This window comes from Osmerus eperlanus, chromosome 9, assembly GCF_963692335.1.
Source record: "Osmerus eperlanus chromosome 9, fOsmEpe2.1, whole genome shotgun sequence".
Lineage (NCBI taxonomy): Eukaryota > Metazoa > Chordata > Actinopteri > Osmeriformes > Osmeridae > Osmerus > Osmerus eperlanus.
The window spans coordinates 14,668,276-14,691,978 of record NC_085026.1 but is presented as its reverse complement, the minus strand read 5'-3'; the positions used below and the strand labels follow the sequence as shown (position 1 = coordinate 14,691,978).

General features: G+C 49.0%; 1 protein-coding gene across 1 annotated transcript; it reads left to right on the top strand.

Annotated features, from left to right (window-relative positions):
- Positions 1–39: 39 nt before the first annotated feature.
- On the top strand, positions 40–21,375 carry ttc7b (tetratricopeptide repeat domain 7B). The gene is given in 22 exon segments (XM_062468723.1): positions 40–270; positions 1,196–1,350; positions 1,463–1,631; positions 4,990–5,123; positions 5,863–5,984; positions 6,207–6,230; positions 7,984–8,062; positions 8,271–8,301; positions 8,304–8,445; positions 8,794–8,857; positions 8,954–9,091; positions 9,616–9,699; positions 9,863–9,967; positions 10,219–10,336; positions 10,473–10,530; positions 11,074–11,146; positions 11,304–11,464; positions 12,420–12,536; positions 14,462–14,559; positions 17,879–18,019; positions 19,023–19,225; positions 19,796–21,375. Coding segments are annotated over 22 exon segments (2,559 nt in total). The 5' UTR covers positions 40–149; the 3' UTR covers positions 20,018–21,375.
- The last annotated feature ends 2,328 nt before the right edge of the window (positions 21,376–23,703 follow it).

The window sequence follows — 23,703 nt, the reverse complement described above, 5'->3', positions numbered from 1 at the left end:
CACGTTGTCATGCACTGTATAGTGAATGAATTTGACTAGAAGCAACGTAGAACCGAAGGGAGTCGCTGTTTTCCGAAAAATGCCCTTCTGAATCCTCCTGCCGCAGCTGATCCCGTGCGCTTGTTGTGTTGTGGTCCTCGAGCCCGAAGATGACAGCGAGGAAGTCTGGGTCACGACTCGACACAGAAATAGAACGATGCCGCTCTGAAGGGCTATGGGACAAAATACCGGAGTTGGTACGGCAGCTCTCCGCCAAGCTCATATCCAACGGTAAGAAATTTAGATACAATTGTTCATTTGCAATGCTCGTTCATTGAAAGATCAGAGGCCTGGACAGATGCACTGAATCCACGGTCTTTCCTGACAACGTTGACCGCGTCTCCCCCGGATGCATTCACCCTGGCTTCAGCATCCTCTTGTTCCAATAAATTCGTAGTCGTTGTTTTGGAAATCTGAAACTGATAGGAGGCCTGTCTATACAGCCTGCTTTAACCCTGCGTGAAGCGCTTCATCTTAATTTGATTCAAAATCACTTCCTACTTCCTTGTATTAATAGTTTTCCGAAATTCCGAAGGCTAGTGGTGGGAGTGTCAAAGGTTCTGCTGTCAAGCAGCTATTATTACGGTGCCGAGTTGTGTTAAGTTAGCTAGCTAACGTTTGATGCTAACTAACTTGATGATTAAACAAAGTTAATACAATTCCATCAGCAGTTAGATTACCAGCTACAGTTGCTAGATACATCTAAATGAGTTTATTACAGATAGAAATAGCTAGTTAGGTAGCCAACCAGCCAGACCCAACGGGGTATTATGATGTGCACGAAAACACAATTACAGTGAGCACGTGTAGGGAATTTGCCATATCGATACCTATTCCGGCTAGTTATATATGGCATATCTTCTTCCATTGTATGTTGTTGACGCAGTAGCCAGCCGTAGTGACATGAGAGTCACGCTCCCATGCCACAAACGGGTGCCCTGCTAAACAGTCTTACCATTGGATTACGTGTCACATTTACATCCAACAAAGCAAGACATTGAGTTCTTGAGAAGCCTTAGGAAGGATTAAGCTCAGCTGGTATGTCTGTGTTTAGACCTAGCTAGGTGTAAAATAGAAGACTATAATCATCTAACTTTCTCTGTGTGTGTGTGTGTGTGTGTGTGTGTGTGTGTGTGTGTGTGTGTGTGTGAGACAGATGACATGGGGGAGCTGCTTCTGGGGGAGGCTAAGCTACAGCAGTATCTGAAAGAGAACCCCCTGAAGCAGGGTGCCAGCCCCCGGGGTCAGAGGTCACGGTTAGTGGAGGTCCGCAAACACCTGACTGCTGCCCTTGACCGTGGCAACCTCAAGGTAGGGGCATCGGACGGCAACCAAGTCCCATTTTCACTTTTACTTTTTCCGATCAGTCACTTCAACTGTCTGTAGAAACACCAGCTTTTCTCTTCTCTTACTCCTTCTACAGCCGGAGTACATACAGGAGGCCAGTTTGCTGATGGCTAAACTGAACTATGTGGAAGGAGACTACAGTGAGGCCATTAATCAATACAGCAAGGTCACTCTGGAAGACATGCAGCTGGTGGGATGTCCTGTCTACCGCCTGTCTATCATCGCTGAGGCCTACGCTACCAAAGGTTTGTGCCAACACATACATTTACATTACATTTAGTCATTTAGCAGACGCTCTTATCCAGAGAGACTTACAGTAAGTACAGGGACATTCCCCCCGAGGCAAGTAGGGTGAAGTGCCTTGCCCAAGGACACAACGTCATTTGGCACGGCCAGGAATCGAACTGGCAACCTTCAGATTACTAGCTCAATTCCCTAACCGCTCAGCCACCTGACTCCCACACATGCTTGCACAGTTCATATACACGCAGCCTGGCCTAACTAATGTCTGGTTTACACTATTGCATATTTTAACAGATTCGTCTGCAAAGGGTGGGCGTGCACCAAATTTGCGCCACACACGGTTAGGCGACCATGCAGAATTTTTGAAACATCTGTGTTCTGATTGGTCTTAACCATTTGTAAAGACCCAAAAGTTGACCAGAACGGAAACGTTTCTGCAATACTACAGGGGTCCATGTGGTGGCACTAGATGCCCATTGTTGACTTAATTTAAGATTCCTCTCTGCCCTGCGCACACACACACACAGGCTCTCTTTGGTGTGTCAGTGCAAAGCAGAGTGGATGTGTCAGCCAGCACTGCAGAACAGAGCGTCGGATCAGAGTTATGATCAGAGTGCCCTGAACGTATGTAGTACTGTACTCTAGATTCTAGAACACTGTTGAAGGGGGAGGGGGGGGCCGTTGTGGGGGTGGGAAGGGGGGGGGCGGGGGTTAATGGTCCTTAATTCTCTTTAATTAGTCATGAGAACTCTAATGGAGAGTGTGTGTGTGGAGGTTACCTCATGTGTTTAGAGGAACACAGAAGCCCATTAGGCTGGGGAAGAAAGTGCCTCTCCTCTGGGAGATGAATTAGTGATGTGGGGCAGAAGACTGCCAGGTTCCCTGGTTGAGAGGTCCGCTGGCCCTGGCTGCAGCCACCAGCCATCAGAAACCCAACACCTCTACACACACCTCAACACACACCAGCCCAACACACACCTCTACCCAACACCTCTACACACACCAGCCCAACACACACCTCTACACACACCTCAACACAAACCAGCCCAACACACACCTCTACCCAACACCTCTACACACACCAGCCCAACACACACCTCTACCCAACACCTCAACACACACCAGCCCAACACACACCTCTACCCAACACCTCAACACACACCAGCCCAACACACACCTCTACCCAACACCTCAACACACACCAGCCCAACACACACCTCTACCCAACACCTCAACACACACCAGCCCAACACACACCTCTACACACACCTCAACACAAACCAGCCCAACACACACCTCTACCCAACACCTCAACACACACCAGCCCAACACACACCTCTACCCAACACCTCAACACACACCAGCCCAACACACACCTCTACCCAACACCTCAACACACACCAGCCCAACACACACCTCTACCCAACACCTCACCACACACCTCTACACTCACCAGCCCAACACAAACCTCTACCCAACACCTCACCACACACCAGCCCAACACACACCTGTACTCAACACCTCACCACACACATCAATACACACCAGCCCAACACACACCTCAACACACACCAGCCCAACACACACCTGTACTCAAAACCTCACCGCACACCTCTACACAACACCCCAACACACACCTCAACACAACACCTCAAAACACACCACTAATCAACACCTCTTTGACCCCCCCCCCCTATACAACAGCTATACTACAACTATACAACACACACACCAGAACCCTGGTTAAAGACAGACCCGGTTAGAATCAGCACTAAACCAGATTTACTGGAAAGCTCATTAAGGGCATCTGCCTATGCGTCTGACTGTGTCTGTCTGTAAACTACCCACAGCGGCACCAGGGAAAACCACACACACACGGTCTATCACTGCCTGCATGTGGGTCTGTGTGTGATGAGGAGGTTTTGGCTCAGGGTGTGTCGGGCAGGTCTAGTTGCCGGGTAGATGATAGGATAATCTGGTGTAGTCCCTCCAGTGAATGGGTTTACTAGAGTGTGACATGGCTGGCCTGTTCTTCTGTAATTCCAGAGACCACTCACATCCATAATTGATCAGTTATTAAAGCCATTCTGTATTATTAATCTGTTATTTGAAAAGGGGTCTGGAAACTGCAGATAGAGTTCCATAACAGGGGGTGTGTGCCAGAGTTGGAGGCGTGTGTTTGTGTATTGTGGAGGGGGGGGGGGGGCGGAGTGGTCTGGTTACGAAATTGATAACTATTGTTTAATTGAAGTCTCTCACCATTACACACAGCCCCCCAGTCATCTCCAGGTCACTACACAGGGCTGAGTCTACTTTACCTACGCTGTGCTTCTCCACTAGGCCACAGAAACAGGAACATATCCTGACTTACTGCCTACCAAGTATACGGGGTCGGTCAGACAGTCCATCTCAGTGCAGTATAAAGGAATCAATACTGTATTGCAACAGTACGGGTCTGTCTTTAACACCTTAGTGTCTGGGTAGATATTCTGGGAGTGTCTGTGTACAGTGATTTCTCTGAGGGATGGAAACAGGGGAGGGGTTTCCACTTTAGAGAATCAAACCCTTATCTCAGGTCAGATAATTTCCTTCCAGATCTAACCCAGTGACGGGTTAGCTAAACAGGGGTTAGCCGGGACTTAATGCCTGGTCTGTATTTCAGGTGTGTTCTTTCCTGACCGTGACCGCATGCATATATTCTTTATCCTTAGTAAAGCCCAGGTCCTGGATCCTCCCTCGCTCTCGATCTCCTGTTCCCCCTCCGTCCAGCCGGCCGTCAGCTTAGTGTCCTGCCAGCGTCCCCTCACAGCGTCTGATATTAAACATTCAGGCCTGTCTGGGAGCTTTGATCCCTCTGTGAGTCACACAGAGCAGACCTGAGCAGGATCACTTTCCCATGGCCCCGGAAAACACAGCGTCTGAAGTGCAGATGAGAGTAGCAGCAAAGGATTAGCCAGACTAGGATATTAGCTACACCGGAGTGTACATGCCCAGATGACAGGCGCAAAACACAACAGACCCAGAGCATTAGCTGAACCAGAGCAACAGAGTATTAGCTATACTAGCACCTACAGTGAGATGGACTAGACTGTACAGGCCTAGATTAGAGGTCTGAGTCGATGAACTAAACCCTGGCTGAAACGGGCTATGGCTCACCGTCATATTATGAGACTTGCTACCTGTCACCACCCCTCTGAATCTTCTGTTCTCTCTCCCGTCTTGCTACCCATCCCTCTTTCTCTCCTCTTTCTCTCTCTCCTCTTTTTCTCTCTCTCTCTCTCTCTCTCTCTCTCTCTCTCTCTCTCTCTCTCTCTCTCTTTTTCTCTCTCTTTCTCACTCCATATATGTCTCGTTCTCCAGGTCTTTGTCTGGAGAAGGTTCCAGCATCCTCTCCGTCTATGTCCAATCGGAATGTGGACCGAGACCAGGAAATCATCGTCTGCTATGAGAAGTCGGGGGATATCGCCCTGCTGTACTTGCAGGAAGTAGAAAAGGTAGTGTGTGTGTGTGTGTGTGGCCTTGTTTAACTATCCTTGTGGGGACAAAATGTCTGCCCAAGTATGGTGAAATATGAAAACCCTGACCCTGTGGGTCCCTTTTTTTGGAGTTAGTGGTTAGAGAACACAATTTTGAATGTGGGTGAATGGTCAGGCCCCACTAGGATAGAAAAACCAACCTGTGTGTTAGCATACCTGCACCTGTAGTCTCGTAGTGATAGAGTAGGGCCAGGGTCCACTGGGCTGGTGCTGGATCAGGGCCAGAGCTGGATCAATGCAGCATCGATGCCGTCTGATGTTCCTCGCTCTGACCTTGACTGCAGATGGGCTCGTCACACACTCTGTCTGTCTCCTGTGGATGTGTCAGCCACAGGTCTCTCTCTTTCTCTTGTCCTGTCTCTGTTCCGTCTGTTTGGTACTCTGTGTCGTCTCTCTGGAAGGCCATGTTAGAGAAGCAGATCATTAAAAAAAAAATACATACAACGGAAGCCATGATTAAAACAACTGATTTTGTATTTTCAAATACCCATTGACAACTGTAATATATTTAAGTATGTCTGTACTTATACTTTGTAATCTGGGTATCTAAACCTTCTAGAATGCAGAGTGTGAATCGAAGACAACATTATTCAGCCTCTTAGCTGGACCTTCACTGCAGGGTTCACTATACACACACACACACACACACACACACACACACACACCTATCCGATCTCCTGCTCTTTCTCCTCCCCAGGCCCTGAGTGCAGGCATGCAGAACCGCAGCCCCAAGCCTGGTCCGGTGGCACAGGAACAGGAACTGGGCTTCTTCCTGGAGACGGGACTACAAAGGGCGCACGTCATCCATTTCAAAAACGGGTACGAGAAGGAGGGGAGGGGGTAAATGTGAAAAAAAAAGCAACGGGGGGAAAGAAATTCAAAAGAGCGGTCGGGGGTTAGAGGAAGAGGACGTTTTGAGAGGAGATATTTGCATGTGTGAGAACGAGAGTGTGAAAGTGACTTCCATCTGTAATCATCACTAACCGTCACTGTGTGCATGTGACACGGTCTTTTACCCACAACAAAACCATGGACTCCCAGGGTGCCTCTGTCTGAGGACAAATAGTAGGTATCTCTCTGCTGCCAGACTAGACTAGCTGTGTGTTTTGCTCCCTAGATCTCCCTACACCACAGAGCGCCACAGGTTGGCACTAGAGCAGGAACTGTTGCAGTTGTGTACTGTCTGACATGAGCTAGAGCTGCGTCTTACAGTATATAGTCTCTACCCAGTCTACAGCCTAGATACCACCCAGTCTACAGCCTAGAAACCACCCAGTCTACAGCCTAGATACCACCCAGTCTACAGCCTAGATACCACCCAGTCTACAGCCAAGAAACCACCCAGTCTACAGCCTAGAAACCACCCAGTATACAGCCTAGATACCACCCAGTCTATAGCCTAGAAACCACCCAGTCTACAGCCTAGAAACCACCCAATCTACAACCTAGATACCACCCAGTCTACAGCCAAGAAACCACCCAGTCTACAGCCTAGATACCACCCAGTCTACAGCCTAGATACCACCCAGTCTACAGCCTAGATAACGCGTAAATACACCTCCTAGTGTACAGACTTTACTATATTGTTTCCTGTAGTCCCTTTCACTCGTCCATACTTGGGTCACAGTCTGTCACTGTAGCCTCTTTGTCCTGGCTGTTCTCTGAGGGATAAACTGACTTTGCTTCCAACAGACTGGAGAGTCTGAATTGGAGAAAGTTCTCTTTTTCAATGACATGGGGGAGAGCGGTGCGATTAAGTACAGGCACCCTGATGTGTCAGGAGATTGCACACAAGTAGAGCAGTACATACTGGGTTTGTTAGATTCGTGTTGTGGTGTGTGTGGAGGGGTGGGTTTCGGGGCAACACTATGGGGGAGCCACTGATGGAGGGCAAGTGATACCACCGTGATCCAATCAGGAACGGACATTTAAGATTGAAGATACCAATCCCCCCGTGCCTATCTGACCTCCAGTATCCCAGCATGCCTAGAGCTTAGCTCTCCTTCCAGCCGCCAGCAGGATCGATCACGTCAGCTCACAGCATAGGGCTGGTTTAGGAGGCTGTGCAGGACATCCATCAGGACACGACAGGGGTACAGAGCCCTACTGGGGGGCATGAAAGGGGAGCAAACTGCTCACTGTTCCAGGGGTGGGAGATGGACAGGGAGATGAGGATGAAAGGAGGGAGGTAACATGATGAGAACCAATGAAAGTGTGTGGGAAGGAGAGGTGTGTGCTAGTGCAGCTGCCAGTAGATGATGCAAGCCTCTGCCTCATGTCCAAAGCTACACATCTACACCCAGACAGGCTGTCCCTGATGTCAAACATGCTCTTTCTCTCTCTGTCTGTCTCTCGCTCTCTCTCTGTCTCTCGCTCTCTCTCTGTCTCTCGCTCTCTCTCAGAATCAGAACTATTCTCTCTCACACTCTCTCACACACCACTCTCTCACACACACTCACCCCATAGTTTCTCTACTGTCAACACTGTATCGATTCTCACACATGCACATTAAGCCTTTATGTGGATGCAGACTTGTACACACACTCAAAATGGCTGTTCTCTGGTTGCTGATGCTGGAGGGCTGGTGTGTGTGTGTGTGTTGCATTAGCTGAGTGGGTGTGAGATTGTGGAAGTGGGTCTGATCCATAGAGAACTCTCAATATGTGGTATTGACATTTATCGACTTACACACGCACACACACACACACACACATGCTCAATCCCCTCTGTAGAGACTGTAGAAAGATGTAAAGTAGGTAGATGACCATCTGTCCACGTATTTTCTCTCACGTAACATCAATGTTTCTGCTCACCATAGCAACCTCACCAGGGGTGTGGGCCGCTTCCGGGAGATTCTACGTGCGGTGGAGACCAGGACCACCCAGAACTTACGCACGGTGGGTTCTTGTTAGAGATTGTGTGTGTGTTTTCGATTTCAGACAGTTCAATTAAACAGATCACAGAACATATACGAGCTTGGTACACTGTTGAACCAAAAGGTTTGTTTATTACTGATTCTTTTCAACTTAACATGCAGCCTACCCTATAAAACGTCAGTGTTCACCTACATGTCGTCATTGACGATGCTGTGTGTGTGTGTGTCAGACCATAGCCAGACAGCTGGCTGAGATCCTGCTGAGAGAATGTGTGAGCAGAGTTACTGGAGCCCTCTGGAAGACCCGCCCCACCAATCTCCACTGGACGACCCGCTACGTCAAGGTTCCTCCCACCCTAAGGACTACGCCCTCAGTCGACGACCACGAATCTACTCCGGAGAGAAGTATGAGCGTGTGTGTGTGTGTGTGTGTGCACCCCCTACGTTCTCCCAGTCCTTGAGTCCTGAAACACTATACATTTATTCAATTTACTCTCTCTCTCTCTCTCTCTCTCTCTCTCTCTCTCTCTCTCTCTCTCTCTCTCTCTCTCTCTCTCTCTCTCTCTCTCTCTCTCTCTCTCTCTCTCTCTCTCTCTCTCTCTCTCTCTCTCTCTCTCTCTCTCTCTCTCTCTCTCTCTCTCTCTCTCTCTCTCTCTCTCTCTCTCTCTCTCTCTCTCTCTCTCTCTCTCTCTCTCTCTCTCTCTCTCTCTCTCTCTCTCTCTCTCTCTCTCTCTCTCTCTCTCTCTCTCTCAGTCTGTTTTGCCCTCAGGAGAACACAGAGGAAGCCTTGCTGCTGCTACTCATCAGTGAGTCCATGGTAAGACTCTTGCATGCCTCCATAGCAGATATCCTGGTTGACCCCAGGGGGGTCGGGGTCAGATGTTGACTGTGTGTGCTCCCCCCCCCCCCCCAGGCCAACAGAGACGCCGTGCTCAGCAGGATCCCAGAGCACAACAACGATCGCATCATCAGCCTCCAGAGCGCCTCTGTGGTTTACGACCTACTCACCATCGCACTGGGACGGCGAGGCCAGTACGAGATGCTGTCAGAGGTACACGCACACACACACGCACGCAGTCACCGACTTTCAAACAGATTCAGAACATACTATCTGTGTCCTTCTCTTATCTTCCGCTCTCTTTTTCATACACACACACACACCCACACACCCCTCACCTCCTAACTCACCTTCCGTATCTGTGGGAACATCCGAGGAGGCCGCCTGGGACTTTTCCAGGGCTCAGTGGCCCTGTTGCCCTGGTAACCAGAGCTGCCAGTCTCAGCATCCAGGAGACAAGGTGCTGGAGGTCGATACAGGAGAAGGGAGATCTGATTGGTCAATAGCAGAGTAGATCTCTTGATTATTATTGATCTGGAGGAGCTTGAAGTTGATCTTGTGGCACTTCTTCCTGCTCTCACACACACGAAACACATACAGACACATGCTGCAACATGAGATGATTTCAACTTGTTTTGCCTTTGCTTTCTGTTGAGTGAAAGCTGTATGAAGTGCTTACTCTGTTTATTTAAGATGCTGACCTTTCTGTTTCTCCCTCCCTCTCCCTCGCTCCTCAGTGTTTAGAGAGAGCTATGAAGTTTGCCTTTGAGGAGTTCCACCTGTGGTACCAGCTGGCACTCTCTCTAATGGCTGCTGGAAAGGTACAACACACACACACACACACACAACTACACTCAAGCACAGTCACAGTGTGTCACAACATCATTTACTTCATTATCTACTCGTGCTCCCCCTTGTTTGCTCCACAAAGTTTGTGTGTGTGTGTGTGTGTGTGTGTGTGTGTGCGTGCGTGTGTGTGTGAAGTCTGCACGAGCGGTGAAGGTCCTAAAGGAGTGTATTCGTCTGAAGCCAGATGACCCAACCATCCCTCTACTGGCTGTCAAGCTGTGTATTGGAACTCTACACTGGGTTAGTACAGACAGCTGGCTGGCTGGTTAACTGAACAACAGTTGATGGGTCAGTGAGAACAAACCCAACCTGCCAGGGGAAGCTGCCTTCTGAAATTAAGCTCCATCCCGTCCATGAAGACAGAGGCTGTCAGATAGCATTGTGCTGAATGTCTTTGTAATCATAAGCTCCTTTACTCTCTCTCTCTTCCTCTGTCTCCCTTGTCCCTCTCTCCTGTTGTCTGTCCCCCCCCTCCCACACACGCACACCAGTTGGAGGACGGAGAGCATTTTGCTAAGATGGTGGTGGAGATGGGGGACAAGGCGTCAGAGTTTAGGGCTAAAGGCTTCCTGGCCATCGGCTTGGTTTACAGCCTCAAAGCCACTGACGGTGAGTTGGCTACAAAAGTGTGTGTGTGTGTGTCTGTCGATGCCTTGCTTCTGAATATTCACACAATCTCTCTCTCAATCTCTCTCTATCTCTCTCTCCCTCTCTGTCTTTCTCTCTCTCTCTCTCTCTCTTTCAGCATCATTGAGGGGGATGCAGGAGGACTACCAGAGGAAAGCTCTAGGTTCGTTCCAGAGGTGAGTGTTGCCCCTGGCTGCAGTGTAGAGTCTGCAGTGATAGATGGTAGATGTGAGGGAGGCTAACCTCCTGCCCCTCCTGGTGTCTCTGTCTCAGGGCTCAGAGCCTGTCCCCCACTGACCACCTGGTGTCTCAGGGCTCAGAGCCTGTCCCCCACTGACCACCTGGTGTCTCAGGGCTCAGAGCCTGTCCCCCACTGACCACCTGGTGTCTCAGGGCTCAGAGCCTGTCCCCCACTGACCACCTGGTGTCTCAGGGCTCAGAGCCTGTCCCCCACTGACCACCTGGTGTCTCAGGACTCAGAGCCTGTCCCCCACTGACCACCTGGTGTCTCAGGACTCAGAGCCTGTCCCCCACTGACCACCTGGTGTCTCAGGACTCAGAGCCTGTCCCCCACTGACCACCTGGTGTCTCAGGGCTCAGAGCCTGTCCCCCACTGACCACCTGGTGTCTCAGGGCTCAGAGCCTGTCCCCCACTGACCACCTGGTGTCTCAGGGCTCAGAGCCTGTCCCCCACTGACCACCTGGTGTCTCTGTCTCAGGGCTCAGAGCCTGTCCCCCACTGACCACCTGGCTGCCTTCTACCTCGCTCTGCAGCTGGCTGTTTCCAGACAGGTGAGATACACACACACACAAACAGACAGCGATAAGCACTGTAAAGTGCCACAGAACTCTTGGTCACTTGTCACTTGGTAGTACTTAGAACCGACTCTGCGAACCAGGGAAGCAGATTGACGTGTGTGTGTGTGTGTGTGATTGTGTGTGTGTGTAGATCCCAGAGGCTCTGGGCTATGTCCGCCAGGCACTTCAGCTGCAGGGGGATGATGTCCACTCCCTCCACCTCCTAGCCCTCCTCCTCTCTGCCCAGAAACACTACCACGACGCCCTCAACATCATGGAGATGGCTCTCAGCGAGTACCCGGAGAACTTTATGTACGTACCACACACACACACACACACACAGCCCTGTAACCCAACCCCCTGCCTCTGCTGCAGACTCCGGCCCCTTGCATAACAGGGCAGAGTAGACTTCCCTTTCTCTCCTTTTTTTCTCTGCTCTAATTTGTTCTCAAGCTTGATTGAGCTTCAACACACCCTGAGGGAGCATGTGTGCCCACAAACTGTAAAATGTGTATTTGTGTGTGTCCATGTGAAGCATGTGAACGTGTGTGTGTGTGTGTGTGTATATTAATCCAGCTGTTCTGGTGACAAGCGTCAGTGTGTTACTGTCAAAGGGAGACTACAGGCAGACGGCATGTGTAAAAAAGAAAAAGAAAAAAAAAACTTGTATATATATATTTTTTTATATAACAGTCTGCTGTATTGTAACACACACACAGTCCTCCTTGGAAAGCATCAAGAAATATCTAGACATACAGAGAATGTAGTCTGTAGCAGTTCTCTTCAGTACAAGCCCACAGGGTTTCGCCAGTTGTGTGTGTGTGTATGTTTACAACTTTACATTAATACATATCACTGCTACGGGGTGAGGAAGTGGTGGAGGAGGAGAGGAGGTCTATTAATGGAAGCTTTCTTCACATAACTGCCTGCCTCCCTTTCCTCCTCCCCCTCCCCCCTCACTCCCACCCCTCTCTCTCTCCCATAGATTTTCTCCTCACTGCCTTCTCTGAACAATTGAATGTCCATCCAGGCTTTATCAAGCCCTGCTTGCCTCTGTGGGGGAGTTAAGATCTATGCATCCTCCCTCCCTGCCTCCTTTACTTCCTCCAATCCCTTCCCTCCCTTCTGTTTTCCTCCACTCACCCCCCCCCCCCTCCTTCTCTTCGTCCCCCTCCCCCCGCAAGACATCCTTGAGATAGAACCGTGTGTGTAGTTAGATTGGATTTCAGGAACATTAAACTGTGTGTGTGTGTGCTCTCGTCTCCAGTCTGCTGTTCACCAAGGTCAAGCTGGAGACGTTGTGCCGGGGCCCTGAGGATGCTCTGCTCACCTGTAAACACATGCTGCAGATCTGGAAGTCCTGCTACAACCTCACCAACCCCAGGTAACACACACACACACTGTCCGCCACCCCTCCTGAGTTCAGGATGCCCATGGCCCAGCCTGGCAGCATGGGGGTTAGGGGTAGGGCTGATGACTGATTCTGGACAGGGTGTGTTGGTGGCCTGGTCAACTAAGGGATGTGCATACACACACACACACACACACTCATATATATACACACATAAGCACACAACACCAATATCAACAACATAGCACACATTCGTAGACAGGATTTTAAGGATAGGAGATGCGTGATTCTGTTACATCAGAGCAGGGAATCTAGTACAACATATGACCCCACCAGACTGTGTGTGGGTGGGTGTGTGTGTGTGTACGTGTGGGGGTGTGTGTTAACATATGTGATCTGACCTCAACCAAAGCCCCTGTGGCCTCCTGGTATTAACTATCACGATAGAAATAGAGAGAAAAAGAAAGAGGAATAGAGAGAAAAAGAAAGAAAGAGAGGAATAGAGAGAAAAAGAAAGAAAGAGAGAAATAGAGAGAAAAAGAAAGAGAGAGGAATAGAGAGAAAAAGAAAGAAAGAGAGGAATAGAGAGAGAAAGAAAGAAAGAGGAATAGAGAGAAAAAGAAAGAAAGAGGAATAGAGAGAAAAAGAAAGAAAGAGAGAAATAGAGAGAAAAAGAAAGAGAGAGGAATAGAGAGAAAAAGAAAGAGAGGAATAGAGAGAAAAAGAAAGAAAGATAGAAATAGAGAGAAAAAGAAAGAAAGATAGAAATAGAGAGAAAAAGAAAGAAAGAGGAATAGAGATAAAAAGAAAGAGAGAGGAATAGAGAGAAAAAGAAAGAAAGAGAGAAATAGAGAGAAAAAGAAAGAGAGAGGAATAGAGAGAAAAAGAAAGAGAGAGAAATAGAGAGAAAAAGAAAGAAAGAGAGGAATAGAGGGAAAAAGAAAGAAAGAGAGGAATAGAGAGAAAAAGAAAGAAAGAGAGGAATAGAGAGAAAAAGAAAGAGAGGAATAGATAGAAAAAGAAAGAAAGAGAGGAATAGAGAGAAAAAGAAAGAAAGAGAGGAATAGAGAGAAAAAGAAAGAAAGAGAGGAATAGAGAGAAAAAGAAAGAAAGAGAGGAATAGATAGAAAAAGAAAGAAAGAGAGGAATAGAGAGAAAAAGAAAGAAAGAGAGGAATAGAGAGAAAAAGAAAGAAAGAGAGGAATAGAGAGAAAAAGAAAGAAAGAGAGGAATAGAGAGAAAAAGAAAGATTCCCATCCCAATGCAGAGGTCTTAAAATGCTTCGAGTCCAGAGGAGATGAAAACAAAAACAGGATCCTTAGCCCATCAAAACAGATGCTTTGTTCGGATCAAGTTGGGATAGAATGGGATTCAAAGACGTGAGCGATTGGACAGATCTGCATGGTCACTTCCCCTCCACACGTCTGAGCCTCAGCGCACGTCTGCTGTTGTTTCATGTTTCATTATGTGTGTGTGTGTGTGTGTGTGTTTACCTAGTCTTTTTTCACCATGTCAGTACAACTACAGTCTGTCTAGCCTGTCTATGGCTCTCATGCCTCAACTCAATGAGGAGATGGTACTCCTGTAGTCCAGGCTTTATACTCCAGTATTTATCTGTCAGACTCCAGGCAGGGCCACCCTTCAGAGAGACTCCTGGGTACTGGCTAGAGAGAAGTTTAGCGAGGCTGGAAGCTTCTCCTTCTAACCTTCCACAGTTGCACCTGATTTCATCAGCCTGTCAAAACCATTGCTGTAATTTTCACATTCTCTCGCTCTTATATGCTCTTCCTCTTGTGTGTGCCTGTTGGTCTAACTGTGTTTTCTGTGTGTGTGCGCGCACTCCTGCCTGCTGTGTGTGTGTGTGTTTGTGTGCCTGCCTGTCTGCTGTGTGTGGGTGTGTGTGTGTGTGTGTGTGTGTTTGTGTGCCTGCCTGTCTGCTGTGTGTGGGTGTGCTGCAGTGATTCAGGTCGGGGAAGCAGTCTGTTGGACAGAGCCATAGCAGACAGGAGACAACTCAACGCCATGACCCTGCCGGACTTCAGTGACCCAGAGACAGGTAGAACTCGCACATACGCACGCGTACACACAGACACATTCAAGGCCTTCCTACTTCTAGCCAGCTCATTCCCAGTGGCTGCTATTTCCACACACTTGTCTCAAACGCAGCTACGTTCTTTGCGGCAGCGTGTCTCAACCCTGGTCCTCGGGACCCCCTGCCCTGCATCTTCTAGATGTTTCCCTCTTCCAACACTTGCATTCTGTTGAGCTTGATAACGACCCATTCCTTTGAACTAGGTGTGTAAGGGTAAGGGGTTCCCCCAGGACCAGGGATGAGAGAGGCTGCTTTAAGGCGACCAGAACAGTGGACTTGTGGATGATTAACAGTGGGTCTCTGGTCCCCAGCCCAAACAAACGCCGACCACTCTCTGTCTCTTATCCTGTCACTGTTCACACCTGTCTATGCATAGACAGTAGAGTCTTTTATTTTCTCCGGGTCTGCATAGAATAGAAACACTGTGTTTATCTCTGTGTTTGTATCTTTCCTCTAAGCCCTCCTCTTTTCTCTCTCAATCTGCTGTTGCCAAGGGAACGGCTCCCGCCTTCACATGGTGTTTATTCTCTGTCTCAGTCTTCCTCCTCCTCCTCGGAATATCTTCATTTCAACTCGTTTAATTATTCTCTTGTCTGTCGCCGGGAAACGACTCGTTTCCTGTTTGACAGTGACGTCGTTTTTCTTTTCATCATCCGTGGTCATTTTTCTGTTTGGTAATTCTGTTGTTGTTTCCAGCCTCTGGCTCCTCCTCCTCTCACTCCAGTTCAGAGGCCACCTCCCTCTCCTCCCCCACCTCCCTCTCCTCCCCCTCCTCCCCTGTCTCTCCCGTCTTCGTGGTCCCCTCCCACAACCCTGTCCCTCCCAGACCTCCCTCCTTCCTCCCTCCCACCGCCCCTCCCAGGCCAGACCCCACCACGAAGCCAGCTGTCCACACCCACGCTTTCTGCGACCACATGCCTCGCAGACGACTCTCCGGCACCAGTAAAGCACTGTGCACGGCCCCGTCAGCCAATCGCATGGGGTGTGGAGTGTGACTCACTGACCAATCACAGAGCTTACCGAGTGTGTGTTTGAATCCCACTGGCTGGTTTGCGTTCACCACCACGGTGGGCTGATCACAGACCACATCCTGCCACACTCCCTGTGTGTGTGTGTGTGGTCTTATCTGTAGTGAAGGTAGTTTAACCCTGTGTGTCCCTATCTGGATTTTTCCTCTGTGTTTCTCCACCTCCTCTCCTTCACTAATCATTTTTCTTCCTGTTTTCTTTCCTGTATTTTTCTCTTTTTTTCTTCTTTTTTTCCTCAAGGCAGAATGCCAGACGCAAACATACAGGGTTTTTACTCCATGTTTTCAGTTTGTAAGTAGAGTTCCCTCTGTCCCCATACTGCAGGCCACACTGCCCCCCAGCCTAGCACACTGCCCCCCCCCCCAGCCGAGCTGTCTACCCCCCAGCCTAGCACGCTGCCGCCCAGCCTAGCACACTACCTGACAAAGCTGGGGACAGTGTCTACCCAAATAAGCAGCTCCAAGCTGCCCCAAGGAACCTAAACAGAAGGAAGTGGCAGTAACGGCTGTCTTTGTGCTCCTAGCTGGAACCACTGGAGTTGTTGTGTTCCTGGTCACCTGGGGTGTGCCCTCTCTGACGCTTCCTTCTTTAGATGTTCCTAGCTCTGACCCACTGGCTGCCAGCAGGCTGGAAAGCTCTCCTGATCCTCATAGCTCTGCAGTCGTACCTCCAATACTACCTGGAGGCTGACAAACTCAAGTTTTCAGCAAAAGAACAATCCCAAATCAGGATTTAACCTGTGGATTTGTCATTTGTTTAAATTCTTTCTATTTCTCTGTCTCTGTCTCTCTCTCTCTCTCTCTCTCTCTCTGTCTCTGTCTCTGTCTCTTTTTTTCTCTTGTGCTTTGTAACATGCATGAACCTTTGGCTGTTTGTATCCAGGCTGGCTGCTGTGTGTATGTTTTTGTGTGTTTGTGTGGTTTCCTCTGCACAGTGTGCCGTTTTAACCTCTAACCCTGTGGTTTTCGATTGACCTCACAACACCAGAGAGCCTGCCGTCCTATTAGATCCCTCAAACACTCAATTAGGAAAACCTTTCAGAACAGTCCACCCAATCACCAAATCAGGAAGCTATCCCCTGGGCTACTGTGGACTGCTAAACAAGCATGGCTGAACGGCTCACTTGCTACTGACTGTTTGGTTTCAGTAAAACCTAGCCAACAATAATGTAGCTAGCAGTGAGAGTTAGGTCAGATGTATTAGCCAGATAGCTGGAGATGGGTGTGGATTGGTTAGCCTGTTATAGTAGCCTGCTATCTAGAATTGTGTTGTGGGAGGGTTGGTGTGTGGTGTGTAGGGGATTAGGCAGGCTAAGTGCTGCAGTGGGGTAGAGATCTATAGCAGGGTTTATAGGCGCATTGTCCACTGGCTTCAGTCAATAACCAGGGAGACAGACGGACAGCAGAGTGGTTCATTAGAAGAAGGGAGGGAGTACGAGCGAGAGAGAGAGACACATGCCCACACAAGGACAGAGAACAAGAGTGAGGTAGAGAGAGTGTGTATTGGGAGATGCAGGGTAATACTTTTGAGATTTCATCACTCTACTTAGAGAAGTGAGCGAAGAGAAAGTGCCTTTGTGTTTGCCCTCAAATGTGTGCGTGCGTGTGTGCGTGTTAGCCAGTGTGTCCTGCAGATAGAGAACCCAGAGACTTATCCTTACTCCCATTTCCCTAAATCCTCTTAGTCCCATTCCAGCTTAAACTCTGTCAATTCTCCCCTCTGAAGGCCCTATCAGCAGCATCTCCCCAACGTGGATATCCTCCCTGCCTAAACCCAGCCCAGCCCCCACCCCGCCCTCCCCAAAAATCACCCTGACAAGCTCTGTAGATATCAGCCTCCGCCGGCCTTCATCTAAAGCTCTCTGTCTCTTTTCTAGAACACGTAAAACTCCCTGTCAAGAGTTCTAGAATGTTCAAATCTGACTTCCAGAACTCGTCACACTCTCTTTAGATTCTGAAATGGTAAACTCCCTGCTAGCTACATGAAAACTTCAGCCTAGAGCTAAGTTCCTGCCAGTTCTACACACACACGCACACACACAGACCAAGACCGTGCACCATTCAGGATGATTCCATCAAGGCTGTCTGTCTGAGGAGTTTATTTAATCATGAGCTGATGAGGCCCTGTCTGCCGTACAAGCACAGCTACAGTACTGTAGGAAGGACTGAGGTTACTGCTGGTCTGGCTGCTTCTCCAGACCACCCCCCTCTCCTCTCCTCTCTGACCCCTGACCTGTGTCTCCCTCACACCTCCAGGCTCCATCCACGCCACGTCCATAGCGGCCTCCAGGGTGGAGCAGGCCCTGTCAGAGGTGGCCTCCTCTCTGCAGAGCAACGCCCCCAAACAGGGACCCCTGCACCCTTGGATGACCCTGGCTCAGATATGGCTGCACGCAGGTAACATCCCATACCGTGTGTTTGTGTGTGTGTGTGTGTGCGCACGTACATTTGGCACGGTATAAGTAAAGGGATTGGAAAGGTTGTGTGTTTTTTATTCTATGGCAAGCAAACAAAAGCATATTACTAGAATTGACGTGTTACTGTCAGGTGGGCTAGTAGCATTAGCATAGCTCCCAGTCCCCTGGACGAGCTACTACCATTTAGATTCCTCCTCCGCGATGGGCCTGCCTCCACCACAGACCTCAGGAGCCGCCCACACCGACAGGCCTGGCGAGCCAGCAGATTCTCTCCACTCCTCTAGATACTCTTCCTGATGGACAGATACACAGATAGATAGACACACATGAACACACTGTAGATCACAGTCGAGGGCACACCACACCGCCTGGGTGGGGAGAGGGAGTAAAAAAAGAGAGGGAGACAAACGACATCTGCAAAGCCTTCAGGAGCCAAAGGAGCAGTGTTTCCTCTGCCAGCCAGTTCTGCTCTGCCCCACCAGGGCCGGCCCGCCACCCTGCTCCATAGAGAGAGACTAGCAGATCTCTGTTACGATAGGGTTTATCTGTGTCTCTCTATGTCTGCCATTAGTCTTTGTAGAGTCTTTAACAATCAGACCCTTTTTTTTTTACTGAGACGTAGTGAGACTACAGAGATTCTCCACCGCAGTAATCGGACTGTGAGATCTTCCGTTTCGTAGCTGAGATGTCTCAAGTTTCGCCCAAGTAATAAAGCTGCTTCTATATCACTTCCTGTTTGTTACTTCCTGTCTGCCTCATGCCAGGATCCTAATTTCCTGTCTTGCTGCACAATGTAGGAAATAATCCCGTCACCTCGCAATCACCTCTCAAAGATATGATGCGAATGTGAGAGAGAGAGAGAGAGAGAGAGAGAGAGAGGGAGAGAGAGAGGGAGAGAGAGAGGGAGAGAGGGAGAGAGGGAGAGAGGGAGAGAGGGAGAGAACAAGAACGTGTGTGTATAACCCCTCTCTCTGTCCCCGTAGCGGAGGTGTACATTGGCATGGCCAAGCCGGCGGAGGCGACGGCGTGCACCCAGGAGGCTGCCAACCTGTTCCCCATGTCCCACAACGTCATGTACATGAGGGGGCAGGTGGCCGAGCTGAAGGGGAACACGGAGGAGGCCAAGCGCTGGTACGAGGAGGCGCTCTCCATCAGCCCCACCCACGTCAAGACCATGCAGAGGCTGGTGAGGGCACTGCCACACACACATTTACATTTAGGCATTTAGCAGACGCTCTTATCCAGAGCGACTTACAGTAAGTACAGGGGACATTCTCCCCGAGGCAAGTAGGGTCAAGTGCCTTGCCCAAGGACACAATGTCATTTGGCACAGCCGGGAATCGAACCAACAACCTTCAGATTAATAGCCCGACTCCATAACCGCTCAGCCATCTGACCCCCACACATGCCGACGGACACTGAACACACACACACATGCACAGTATTCAGACAGGGAGTTCGGAAGACGCATCCACACAGGGCAATATCCTTCAGCAGTCTCCCTGGGGCGTTAGTCTTTAGACTCACTATCTCAGTAGTAATTACCCAGAGTCCTTAGGGAGGACAGACAGAGGGTAGAGAATGGAGGGGAAAGAAGGAGAGGAGTGGAGTGGTGTAGGAGGAGTGTATATGGGGGTAACACTCTATCACTCCTATCTCTGGTCGGCATCAAACCCTCATCATCTCTTTCTCTCTCCTCTCCTCGCTCTCACCTTGACCTTCACCCTCCCTTCTCTCTCCCCTCCCAAACCTCCAGGGCTCGATCCTGCACCAGCTGCAGAGGTACAGCCTGGCGGAGAAGATCCTGCGTGACGCCGTTCAGGTCAACTCCACGGCCCACGACGTGTGGAACGGCCTGGGGGAGGTGCTCCAGGCGCAGGGCAACCACTCCGCCGCCACCGAGTGCTTCCTGACCGCTCTGGAGCTGGAGGCCAGCTCCCCCATACTGCCCTTCACCATCATACCTAGAGTCCTCTGATCCACACACACACACACACACACACACTGAACACATGCTTACTCGTCATACATTGGAAGCAAGGCATCCCACCTCCACGTGGAACGGCTCGTTCCTGCAGCTTTTATTTTTTTTTAAGGTGCCAACGTGCTTCCCCTGAATACGACACTTTGAAACGACTACATCGCTGCACCCGCACTTGTCCTGCTGTCTGTTGTCTCCCACGGTTCTTTGCTGTGCTGGTGACCCCTGACCCTGGCTACGTGGTGACATCATCGCTGGGGCAACAGTTGGGCTTGTTCCTGATGTCATGGACGTTATTGACCTGTGTGTTGACCAACAATAATTGTTGTCCTACCTACTTCAGTGCACTGCGGTCGCTTCCACCCACATAGATGTTGACTATGCCTAATCTGACGTGTGTGTCTGTTTGTCTGTTTGTCTGTGTGTGTGTGTGTGTGTGTGTGTGTGTGTGAGGGTGTGTGTTTGTGTGTGTGAATGTAATTGCAACAATAGTGTACAGCACGTGATTATATTTTGTCCAAGATACCTATAAAGTCATAGACTATCACCTGAAAGATGTATTTTATTCATGGTTGAATCCGTTATGTGCATTCTACCTTTAGTCCTGTTGCTTTGGCAGGATGTGGAACTCATTGACACACATATAGTGTGTTTCGTAATCGGGTATTGTTGTTGCTATGTGTATGAGTTCCTATAAGCTTGAATCTCATAGGTCACTAACATCAATGCCAAAACACAATAAGATTAATATTGTTTTTCTTTTTCACATGATCTTGAATTTTAAGTGTAGATTTATTATGATTATTGTTTACAGAATTATTTGTAGAACAGTTTACTATTTCATGAGAAGGTAAATTATCTGTATACCTGACAGACCTCTGGGTAGAGTGACTGTAGAGTATGTACTGTATATTCTAAAGTAAGAACAGTCGTTTGGGAATAGAGTCGTATTTGTAGAAGGCACACTTGAACATTTTATTCAAATTCGATTAAGTCATGGTGAACTTGAAAAGACAGCATATTGATCCATCCAGCGATCTTAACCATACAAAAAAAACACATCTTATATTAAGGAATTATTATTTTATAGAAAAAAAATTGTTTGATGGATTTGAGTTGATTCAAACCCTTCTGGAATCTACATATCTGATGTTGGTAGATGTGTGGGATTCAAGAAGGGTTACTCTGCTGGTCTAGTGCAAGAGCCTATCTGCAGACCCTGCGTGTCTCTCCCCAATTGGCCAGAATGCCAATCGCCCTGATATGATTTGTCAGGGCGATTAAACAACAGCATCAGTTATACTGTAATTGGAAAAAAACGTATAATTATGTCAATAAACAGTGATTGGATAAGAGTCCAGTTGTTGGTTCTTGTTGATTATAATTGATGTTGAAGCAAGGTTTCTTTCCGATTTGTACCCAACACACCCAGATGCACACACAGACACACACACACAGACACACACTGTGTCAGGACAGAGGGAGTCTCTCTGGATGCTTCCTTCGCTCTACACTCCTTGAGGGGATGTGTGATATAACTCAACTGGATAGATGGGAACATGACTTTCTCTGCTCCGTCATCACCAATCCAGTCATTTCAGATCAGTGATTCTGCCAGGGAAGGAAGACAGGAAGGGAAGCCTTTTGGAAGGAACGGACGGGATCGTCAAAGCGTCGTCCCTCCTGTGGGGACTCTGTTCTGATGCTGTGACCCGTCAGCCCCACAGCAGCGTGCGCACATAGGCCACGCCCCCTCACACAGAGGCCACGCCCCGCTCACACAGCTGCTGAGTGTCACTCTGAACTCCTCCTTGTCTTCCTCTGCCTCACGCTGTTTTCTCCTCGTCCCTTGTTCTCCACACTCCTCTCATCTTTTCTCTCTTTTCTTCCTCACGTACCCTCTGTAGCGCATCATGTCTCATCATTAGACATGAATAGTTAATGACCTCCATGTCTCCCTTCTCTTCTTCCCCCAGTTTTTCTTCTCGTCTCCTGTTCTCCCTTGTTCTAATTGTTCTGTGTTCTGAGGGAAACATCAAAGATTGATGTCGGCCTTCTAGGAGTTCAGAGAGCAGAAAACACCATCGGCAAGAAGGGGAAACCTTGCTGAAACCCAGACAGAGACTGGTGCTCACAACTCCTGTCACCTCATTGATACACTCGGCTCTGCCTTAATTACAGAGGGGAGAGAGAGGGGAGAGAACGACTGAGGAAACCTATGCTGCAGGTCCCCTCCCTCTCTCTCCCTCCTCCTCCCTCCCTCCCTCCCTCCCTCCCTCCCTCCCTCCCTCCTTCCCTCTCCCTCCCTCCCTCCCTCCTCTCTCTCTCTACTCTTCTCTCTCTCTCTCTCTCTCTCTTCATCTCGTCTCTCTCCTCTCTCTCTCTCTCTCTCTCTTCTCTCTCTCTCTCTCTCTCTCTCTCTCTCTCTCTCTCTCTCTCTCTCTCTCTCTCTCTCTCTCTCTCTGCTCTCTCTCTCTCTCTCTCTCTCTCTCTCTCTCTCTCTCTCTCTCTCTCTCTCTCTCTCTCTCTCTCTCTCTCTCTCCCTCCCTCCCTCCCTCCCTCCCTCTTTCCTGTGTGTCTGGTGCTAAGCGGACGTGAATGACATGTTGGCTGGAGTCTTTCCTAACCCCCCCCCTCCCTCCCTACACACACACACACACACACCCTGCAGTTCACATCCTCAGTTCTGCTGCCTCATCCCTCTGCAGCAGCTGCCACTCTGTCCTGCGCCTGCCTGCTGGCCTGACACTAATGCAGCTCGGCGCTCTGCTCCAGCCAATTACCCACACACACACACACTCATACACACACACACTCTCTCATACACACACACTCTCATACACACACACACACACACACACACTCTCTCATACACACACACTCTCATACACACATTATGAGTTATGATAAAATGGCAGCCTGCAGCAGAGAAGGAAGTGTCACTGGGCTGTAAATGTAATTTAGTAACAACATTATCAGAGAAATAAAATAGTACGAGAGCCAGGTATGACCCTGCACATCCACCTGCAGGGCACTTAACTTACTGTCGGACCTCCAGTATACCTACAGTGGTGACAGTAAATCTAGGGCCTATATATCTACCTTGACAGTAAATCCAATCAAATCTTATTTGTGAAGCAAATTACAAGCAATGTCACAGAGGACTTCACATACTCCCACAGAACTGCACCTCAACCAACCTAAACCCTCAAGTAAACAGGGTTATATATCTACGGTGAAGACAGCAAGTTAACCTAGAGCCTATGTACCTACAGTGATGACAGTATGATAACTTAGAAACTTAGAAACTTAACTAATAAGACTGCAGTTTCACATCTGAGGCCTACCAGGTCATAGTGTTAGAGGAAGGAGTGTGAGAGATTTCTAGGTCTGACAGAGGCCAGATACAAGCCTGTGGAAGTAATAATGTAGATTCATAGTTAAGACTTCTACATCTTTACTGTAACGTTGACCTACTAGTAACGATAATAATAATATGAGTTACTTGCATATGATGTGATAGAGCCTAGCAATGTGTGTATGCAATTATACCAAACGAACAAATCAGTGTTTCTTAGATAATGGAAAGGAACAGTCTACCTCTCTGGAGAACTGGGCTGGACCAGGAATAGAGGTGAGACAGGTATTAATAGAACCTTCTGGGGCTTCTCTCTCTGTCTGTT